General features: G+C 39.6%; 1 protein-coding gene across 1 annotated transcript in view; it reads right to left on the bottom strand.

Moving 5' to 3' along the window:
* Window positions 1-1,350: 1,350 nt before the first annotated feature.
* LOC139709460 (acetylcholinesterase-like) overlaps window positions 1,351-10,411 on the bottom strand; it is a 16,082-nt gene continuing 7,021 nt past the window's right edge. Inside the window, exons 7-10 of the mRNA XM_071621425.1 lie at window positions 6,953-7,398; window positions 6,416-6,610; window positions 2,012-2,193; window positions 1,351-1,466 (exon numbers count right to left, since the gene is read on the bottom strand). Of these exons, the coding sequence (XP_071477526.1) occupies window positions 1,351-1,466; window positions 2,012-2,193; window positions 6,416-6,610; window positions 6,953-7,398 (939 nt within the window). The remainder of the gene's footprint in view (window positions 1,467-2,011; window positions 2,194-6,415; window positions 6,611-6,952; window positions 7,399-10,411) is intronic.

The raw sequence follows: 10,411 nt of genomic DNA, 5'->3' as shown, positions 1-10,411 counted from the left end.
TCTTTGAGTGTTGATTGACTCAGAAAATCCCATAGGATTGTACACACTATCCAAAATCTCTGGCACAAAAAGGGATAACTGGTGTTGTGTCATGTAGAGTTTTACCAATTTCATTTTAAGTGAGAATGTCGAAGAACTTCATATCATTAGCCCATTATTTGATAACCAACTGCACTATTGACTAGAATACTGACAGGATCACTAATTTGACAGTAAAGCATGACAAATTTATGTTAGCAGAACTCCTTGTAAAATAACTGTAGAAAACAGTTTATGGTTTTTTTTCAATGACACTGAGGCAAATCATTCATTCAATTCATTTATTTTTTACCATCTCCAACAAGACTTCTAAATATAATTTTCATATAAGATATGAGCACATTATTATATTTGTCAACATAACAAAATATGATAAATGAAATTTATGGATATATACAATTATTAGGGTGAAAAAGAAAGAAAAAAACATTCCGAAGTTTAGGAAATGCAGAATACTCAATATCGGGAGGAATGCTAAAGAAGCAGTGCTTGTATAGGGTGCTTTTTCCCCAAACATAGTAAAACAATTATACATAAATATCATTGATCTTCATATCTTTTTTGTATATGAAACTAGATCTACTAAATAAATTACACGTATTACGAGTAGTCGAATTAACATATTCACCCTTGGAGTAGACATTAATCTTTTGTACAGGAATATTACTCATCGTCTTCATCAAGATGAGCAAAGAATGTTACTCATTATGAAAAGACTGAATCAACAATTTGACTTTTTCCTGGCGTCATGCACAGTGCTTGCGTTACGATCTACGAGTGAAATCTATTGACATTAAATAAGTAACCAGTTACGTTGAGTGTTCTTATATCCACAAAATCTATGTAAAAATAGTGAAGAAAATTCGTTAAGCTGACTTGATTAGATACTTGATGATTCCTGGTACAGTCCAACATGTATACATTCGTTCAGGTTCTCCACAAATGAGATCTGTGTTGTGATGGTAGACTATGGGCCGATTTAAGCGACCCCTGACAGAGATACCCGATATAAACTTCATAGTAGGTGGATTTTTCAATATAAAAAATGAATAAAATGTTACCGCATATAGTGAATCCATTGTCTTATTTGAATGTTGCAATAAATAGGACCTACAAAATATAAATGTAATCATTATTGAGGTTTATTCTCGGTCTTTAATTTAGGGTAAGACCATGCATAGTATATAAAAACCTTGTAAATTTGTCTTTCATGTCTCACGCGATTACATCCTGTCATTTCGAAATAAATAATGATTTGCGGTCTTTTGATTTTTTTTTTATTCAGTGATAGTCAATGATAGAGAACCCTCTTTAGTTACAGATATTCCCCTTCTTGTAATCCTCGAACACCCGCTGCCATTCTACCATCTCCCCCTTCCAGTCGTCGTAGCTTTCTCGCCATTCTCTCTCCTCTTCTGTCATGCTGCCTGCAACATGAACAACACCAGAAGGAACACATCATAGCAACTCAATATGCAATAATGTTCAATGTGTCTAACATCCATCATCAATATTGGTGCCATATTACTTTCACTTCATTTTCTTCACAGCCATCGAATCCACTTTACTGATAGCTTCAAAGAACTGCTAAAGATAAGGGAGAGATAAAAAAAAAATAGAGAGAAGACTGAAACAAGAAACCAAGACGTATGGCAGGACACTATGCCTTTAAATTAGATTTTTTTTTTCAATGGACATTTACAACTGAAGAATTCTTCAGCAGGGAGTTAAACAGTGCTTATGTTGGCTTAACAAAAACATTATCAAAATTATCATATATATTTTATATCATCATTAAATATCTTTTGAGGGAAATCGTGCATGCGCATGTGAGCAATAAGGTAGGCGTATTTTCTGCATAGATATGACATATATCACATTTCCTCTTTTCAGATCTAAAGACAATAGCAAGGCAACATCAAGGTGCAGTGTGTTATGACATATATGATGTGAGGATTTATGTCTCTCTTACCTGTAAAGATCATGAGAGAAGTTATGTAGTGATTCCAGAAGTGGCATCCCCTCGCTCTAGCGGCTCTCCCTACTCCCAACTCAAGGGAGAACTCTTTGTGACTAAGCTCAGGGATGGAGTAGAGAGGCCAGAAATCTTCCCCGTCTCCTCGGGGGACGTCCTCACTGGGTCTGCTGGGATCTCTGTTATTTGACAAAGAATCATGATTCGTATCCACTTTATTCTGAATGCCGTTATTAAGCAGAAGAAATTCGACATTAAAAATTCGATCATTGAAAACACTGAACACAAGACAAATTTTACATTTGCTAGGAAACTAAAAATAAAACCAGGAACATCAAAACAATAAGATCGAGGCCCTAAAGGAGAATGTGACGGAGCTGGAGGCCAATCAACACTAGCAAAAGGGCGGGACGATACAAAGCCCTATGCTTTAGTGAGTGCATGAAGCTCACCATCTTGTTCTACGGAAGGCTGTTGGAAGTCTTCAAGAAAATCCATTGAAGCAATGGGATCCGTCTGTTCACGACTGGATAAGAGACATGAAGGGCGAGGAGCAGGCCCAGAACTTGGGCGCTTTAGAACAGGCTGCTTTTGTTAGGGACCACTTAGATGGGAACGCTCGCCAGGGGATTTTAGATTGTGGGTAGGTTGTTGCTGAGGACGTGAAGCAGATCGTTGCCAGTCTGGAGGTCTTCGGGAGTGGGGACTGACTTCCGATCTTCCTCCACAAATTTATCAGCCATCAGTATATTTTAGGCTCCCGTACAGGAACAGCCAAAATGTTCACTGCAACTGGCGAAACGCTATGGCTGGATATGTTTCCTTGATAGCTCCTCTAAGGGCAGCAAGACAGAAACTCTGAAGGGATGCTGGGGAGACTGTCTTTGCCGAGAGGTTACGGCGAGAACTCCCACGAGCTGACACTTGGTCTCCTGTTCTCCATTTCTTTGAACTCTGAGAGGACGAGCCTTTAATTGGTTCGGACTGCCTAGAAAAGCCAAAGGGTGCAATCTTTGCACGAGACATCGACAGATGACAGGATGAGAGTTCTAGCTTTCCTGAAGAGGTAGGGTGACTTCCTAGGGATGCAGCAACGACAGATCGATTTATTAACTACTTAACGGTCTTGTCGACAAGAGGCCGCCTGTTTCTACTGCAAGAAAACGGGCAACATGATGCAGCGTCATTGCCGTAAAAGAATGATACAGTTTATCCGGCGAGTGAGGCCAAATTATCGACAATAAATCGGTGAAGGACGTCAGGTGCTTGCCAGATTGTACTGCATACAAACCTAGGAAACCTGCGTCAACGTTGTTGAAAAGCGGGATATCTCAACCTTGTCAAATTGACTTGTCCTCCTATGTACCCACTCTAATTACGGTGCCCTCTTGGGGAAAAGTTCCGCTGTCCAAATGATATACTTCAGCAAACAGCGAAATCTATGCAGCTCCCATTGAGGAGGTCAATCCCCAATTCATCCTGATTTTCAATTTGACGAGCAGAGATGGTTCGGGGAATAGAGATAGACGCGGAGCTCAAGTCATTCCCATAGCAGCTCAAGTCATTCCCATAGCAGCTTAAGGAAATCGAGAACGCTATCTAGAAGCACTTTGACAGGTTTAGCAAAAACGACACGGACGTCGGTTACTGCTGCAAGGGGGCATAAGGTCTTCGATGATTATCGCCCCTTGGGCCTACCCCACAGGAGGATTCCCTCCCATCAGTGAAATGAGGTGAGGCAGTACCTTGAATAGTCTTTGACGCAAGGCATATAATCAAAACGTTATCAAGTCCTAACGTGTCTGCACTTGTGCTTACCCAGAAACGGGATGGTAAGCTATACCTTTACACTGACTAAAGGATCCTGAACGAGCTCATTACCCTGCTCTCCCTGGCATGGAGGATGCAAAGTATTTTCGCAGTTTTTACTTGGCACATGGTTTCCACCAGTTCCCATGGGGAAACAAGACAGGGAGAAAGCAGCATTCCAAGTGAGGACAGGAAGTTTGAACGATATCCTACGGAAGCCGTTTGGACTCAGCCGTTTGAACCTTCATGTAGCTGATGGATCTAGCGTTCGGCGACCAAACTTTAATAAGGTCAAATGTCATCCACATAGACGACATCCTTTTTAAGATAAACGTTCGAGGGAACACTTCAACGTCTTGACATGGTGATATGGGTAGGCTAGCCAACTTTAATATGGAAGTGAAGGTGGAGAATGATACAATCTCTTCAAGAAGAAGTTGCCTTGGTCATAAAGTGTCTGCGGGAGGAATATCGCCACATCCAGAGAAAGTCAATACGGTACAGGACTATGACATCTCTAAGACTGAGTCGGAGTTTCATGGATTTCTGGGGCTGTGCAGCTATCCACGGCGCTTTGTGCAAAAATATGCAGAATAATCGGCACCCTTCTATGTCTTGCTTGGATAAACATCGAGCTAGAGAAAAGCAAAGAGGACTGCAGAGGCGAAGACTATAAGGACTCCACTATCTGGGGTATGGAATGAGGACTGTACCAAGATTATGGAGGTTAGGAGGCATCATTTGACGTCTGCGCCCGTACGTACCAAGACTTTAGGGAGGTATCCATCCTGGAGACAGATGCTAGCCATCTCAGGTAGGTAGCTGTACTGTCCGAATGCAAACATGGTAATGACGTGGTCTCACCCACGTGAGTAGAGCACCAAGGGCAAAAGAGCGAAATATGCAGAACTACAACTCGACCAAGCTGGAGGTGCTGCCATTGAATTTGGTTGTTACCGAAAAATTTAGGGACTACGTAATTAGAGCCAGCTTTACGTTGTACAAGACAATTATCCACTCAGTTTCCTCAACTCTCTTGCAGAGCAGGGGAACACAGAGATGCGCTGGCAGGAAGAATTTGCTCAATTTCAGTTCCAGATAAATTACAGGCTAGGGAGGATCTACACCAATGGTGATTCACCAAGGTAACAGAATGACGTTAAGTGTCAGCGTGGGAGTCTGAAAGAGATCAAGGGTTGCACAGAGATCACGACAGAAGAATGACGTACCATTTCACAAACGAAGGGTTGCCAGAGATGCAGCATCAAGATAAAGTTCCTGACAGGGACATACGTTCAACATTCACCCTACTATCCATTAAAAAGGAGTATGTGGTACGGATGCAACATGACGACGACTTTCTCTCAGGGGTCTTGGCCTAGAAATCCGAGGAAATTAAACCTCCTGTATGTCAGGTATGACTGAATCAAAAGCCATCCGAAAGAGTATCACCTTACATTCAGAGACGATGTCTAATACCGCAAGGTCCAGATTAATGAGTCAGAAAGTTAACTGTTACTGGGTTCCAGAGACTTTGAAAGAAAGGGGGCTCTAGGCCGTCCATGACCAGGAAATTTAAGACACCCGGTCTCAGAGAGTCTCGACAATAGCTTTAGCCCACCAAGATGTTACTGATCCCATGGTTGATGTGACATCAAAAACTATTTCCATAACTGCAAAAGTTGTCTGCTTTCAAAGTCTTACCCAAGAGTGAGGACTATGATGGGAACATTTATTACCAGGAAATCGTTCGTGATCCTAGCGCTCAACTTCACCATATTAAACCCAACTAGAAAGACTGAAAACGTGTTGGTAATAACAGATATGTCTCCATGTGTTGCTGTTTTATTTATATCTACATGTTTATTCATACATAGAAGTGCAGCTGAGTTCATTACAACAGGTAGATCCAGTTGAGGTTGCCACATCTAAATTAACAACAAATACACATTGTAATCCATGGCCAATTACGCAGGTGTACCTGCCTGCATATCATTCTAATTTTGTTTCAATTTCCTGAAAGTGCTTGTTTTATTTTTCTCACTTGACCCTCCCAGGATGCCCCTCTCTCAAGGGTCTAGAGAACTGCGACGTTAAATATCTGATGCGATTCTGCTTGGATGGATTTGGTGACACCCAAAACATCACATCTTTGTGATTTGAATAACGGCGCACCTATGCTATCTTTATTCGTAGCTTTCAGGCAAACGTTTCATTCTGCAGCTGTAGGATGACAGAATTGACAATAAATTGAGGTTTTACTCTCACTTTAAGATTCTACAAGTAGGTTCCCAAGTCTTCTGATCATGTGAGTATTCACTCTACTCAACTACATACGGAGATTAAAAAATACACTTTTATGCGAACTTGAGTTGAGAAAACATTTTTGATTGATTGATTGAGGCCAAATTAGGCCATTTATTCGGTAAAATAAAACACAAAACATATTGATAGTGGCGTTTACAATTAACCAGGCAGCCTTGAAAGCATCTTGTGCTTGTATTAGGATACCTACCCATGAAAATACTATATACTTGACAATGCCAACATTACAAATAATTTACTGGGGGCTCTGAAAAAAAAAAAGCTTACCCTGACTTTGCAAAGTTTGTCCAGAATTCCATGATTTTAACGGAGAGAGCGTTCTCTTCCGCGGTCATATTGTGTGCCCTGATGTTGTACAGCTCATCTATAAAGGGCATCCCAAACACAAAAATCAGGTCTTCTCCATGGCCCGCACCAAGCCACGGAGTAGAGGGGTAGCTTTCTCCATACTGAAAAATGCTCCTAGCAGTGAACATGACATGAAAACAAGTTGACATAAACAAAGGAAATATTAGAATCGAATGCATCGAATTCATGGTGATTATGTTCATATGAGTTCCGAAAATGCAGTATTTTATACAACATTAACATTGGAAAACTATCTTCAAAAGGCATGAGCACTTGAATTATTTGTAGTGTAAAATTATCTTATCGTCTTTTCTATCTCATTTTGATCTAAATACTATACAAGTAAACAATATCAAAGAAAGGTATATGACCACACACACGTAAACACACACACGTACACACAAAAAAAATAGTCTACACGTTTATACAAGAAAAAGTATGATCCAGGCTACGTACTTTGTTGGTTCGTGGGTCATGAAATACTTGTATACCGTTCCCCCGTGGACTGCGTGTTTCCTGACCACGTAATCCATCGGGGCAGCGTAATAAATGTCGGTTCCTAGATAGACCAAAGACGGAAAATAGTCCGCGTCCGGGTCATCTGCGATGGTCCAATCAATGTACACATGGTTGATGGAATCCCCAAGAATATCGTCAGTTAACCCTTGACTCCTGTAAATGTTTACGAAGAAGTCGAATGTTTCACGATTGATCACAGGAGGGGTTGGACTGCCGACATACGCTTGTAGAAAGGCAAATGGAACCAAAGTACCCTCGTCTTTGTTGAACCCCGCGATTAGCGGTACCTTCGCAAAGTCTCCCATTTCGTAAAGGTTCATAGGGGTGTCTTCCAGAAATGTACCATCAAGAGTTACCGGGTAGCCTCCGTTAAGATTATACATCTATCAAGCCGTTAGTAGAGTGGTGGGGAAGGAGACGGAAAGAGAAAGAAAATGCACTAATGTTATCGTGACAAATGGAAGTACACCTTTCTCTGCGATAAGGTGCACACTTTCAGGCATTGTCTTGATACACAACTGTCCGAAAATGATTGACCTTTTTAATGCACAAAGGAAGAACATTGACATTGATCATTTGGAAATTCTTACGGTAGTTGTATACAAGAAGATGCATGCGCATGTAAATGCATGTGCATGGGGTGGGGGGGAGGTTGCGTTACCCTTTAAATGTGTTTTGAAATCTTTACTTTAAGTGTAGGTGTGACATTACAATCACATGTACAACTAAAAGACTGAAAAATATGTTTAATCAAACATATATACATTTGATAATATGTCTTCAACATAGAAAATCTCAAACTCAATCTCAATCTCAAACTCTCACCGATCAATTTAAGGTTTCGAACAATCAATTTCGAATGTGCGTCCTACTTTCAAAGTTCGGGCAAATAAAATGCTCGCTCTTAAGGAGTGACAAGGACTGGTTGGACTGAGAGAAGACATAATAAGAAGGCATGGAAATCTTCTTAAGAGTTGAGGCTGAATTAACTACTGCAGGTTGGACAACTTTCGGTCGGTGTCATCACTGCAGAAAAATGTGGTCAGTCGTACCGACAGAGCTAGACATTCTTTACTCGAGGCCCGACAAGACCAAAACTTTCACGGATAGACCAACAGACTTTCATGCAGAAGACTATGCATGGATTACTGAGAAAGAGATCTATACATGTTTTTGAGAGAGAGAGAGAGAGAGAGAGAGAGAGAGGAGAGAAAGATAAATGTAAAGATGAAAGATATAAGATGATGGTGATAGATATATATCGCACACAAGAATGGTGTGTCAAAGGAATGATAGATAACGTGTGCACGAACAACATGTAGAAAGAGAATTAAATACAAATAAAGGAAACAAACATCAAAAAGAACAAAACGCAAAAAGTGGGAGAATGCGTAATGAACGAGACAAAAAGTGAAGAAAAGGAAAATGAAAAGAAAAGATGAAATAAGGACGAAATCGTATGTACGTTTGAGCATGGATATTATGCGAGATATGTGTTTCGTCCGCATCGTACATCGTACACAGTGATTCAGATTTGAACGAATAAAGTAGAAAATCAACTACCTAAAAACCTTATGACTCTTTTTATAACGGAAGAATGTTGTTCAGGGGTATACGTATATCTGTTACAACAAATTACCCCTGAAGGTTATCTTAAACATTTTCGAGTTTTACAAGAGGAATTTGCTTGGTATTGATAGTAATTATTATTTGAGGTTACAAGGTGTTCGGTCGGCTACAGTAATTCAGGTTTTGTCAGTTAGTGCAGAATTCCAGCAAGTCGTAAAAGACATTTGCCTCCTTCCGGAACGCTTACGTCTGACGGCTCGATTATAGCAGACATTTTTATGACATATTAGTAGAATCTAGATATGAAACGTCTATTAGTACTTTAAGAATGCAGTCTAATTTCGACATGACACAACAGGAAATATGAAGCACGTAAAATTATAGTGCAAGCGTCAATGGATGCAAGAAGCAGAGAATTTCAGTTCAAGATACTTAATAACATATTACCACTAAACTATCAATTGTTTAAGATGAAGGTAGTATATTCTCCTCTATGTTCATTTGGATGCTTTGGGAATGAAACGGTTGAACACATTATGTGGAACTGTAAGGTGTCACAAAGATTCTGGAGGGAAGTAACATCTTTTCTAACGAATATAGATCTGTCATTCCTTAATGTGAAGGGAGTATCAACTGGATATATAGAGATTGATACAAACAAACTACTGGTAAACCTATCTTTACTTGTAGGATAAAGGTGTATACTATGCAAGCAGATGTAACAGTATTATTCCCTGCTTCAAGCTGCTTGTCCTTTTCAGGACTATGTTATTAAAATCATCCAGGGAAGAGTGTTATTTTGCAAAGAGACAAGGAAAGATTGATGTATATAACCGGAAATGGGAACCACTCAGCGGTATTACTGAGCTTTAATTATCACCCTGAATGTTTCGCCATGACATTTCATTTTTTTTTTCGTCGATATAGCATAGATTTCAATAAGCTAGATTTTGTATATGCGCCTACAACACATCGGCATCAGCTGTGATTACTTCAAGAATGTTATGTGTTGAGTACCAAATGACACATCACTTGGATATAAAAAAAGAAACAAATCTGAATGCTCGAAACAAGTCACCAGCCGTGAATTCTTAATTTAATTGCAGAATTTATGAAATTAGAGCTGAGCCGATTGCGGCACTTCGTAGATGTGGTCACTGGAAAGGTAGTAATGGAATTAAATATGTAAATATGGATGTGGACAGACAAAAAATTCTTAGCTATGGCCAGTCCCTAAATACACCTCCATTTTGTAAGGAGATAAGTTCATAGTGGGGAAAGGCTAACAGGAAAGGATTACATACAATTGAAATTCATTGATCAAATGAAACTTTGAAACGAAAATGAAGTTGCATAATCCAGTAACACTGAAAAAAGGACGTGTAGAAACGCATAGACTTTTTTTATGTTGACTGAATTCGAACGTTCAAAGTGCAAAGTTGCGTCAAAATAAAAGGAATTGAATTGGTACTTTGGACGAAATTGAAGGTCTATCCAACTGACGCGAAATAGGACGCCAACTTCGAGTCTTGAAATTAGGTAAACTTCTCTTTAAATTGAATGAAATCATATCTAGAAGAATTGCAGGAAACAAAATTGAATGCTCAAAGAATTAGAATTAACCCTGAAAATAGAGCAGTGAACAAAAATTCACTTGAATTTGTACGCCTTTTACTAATTAATTCGAATGCAAATCTGATAAAACTTGGCCGCAAAACCTTGACAAGTTTAATGAATGACGGGACCAGGGATAAGGGGTATTATGAATGAGAGTATATGAAATACATTATTTATGGTAGAACAAGGTAAAACGACTTAATGCGCTCA

The sequence above is a fragment of the Diadema antillarum genome, unplaced genomic scaffold (assembly GCF_040938485.1).
Source record: "Diadema antillarum isolate AM-2024a unplaced genomic scaffold, OU_Dant_1.0 seq00001437_RagTag, whole genome shotgun sequence".
NCBI classification, from domain to species: domain Eukaryota; kingdom Metazoa; phylum Echinodermata; class Echinoidea; order Diadematoida; family Diadematidae; genus Diadema; species Diadema antillarum.
The sequence above is the reverse complement of the archived record's forward strand: the minus strand, read 5'-3'. Positions and strand labels throughout refer to the sequence as shown.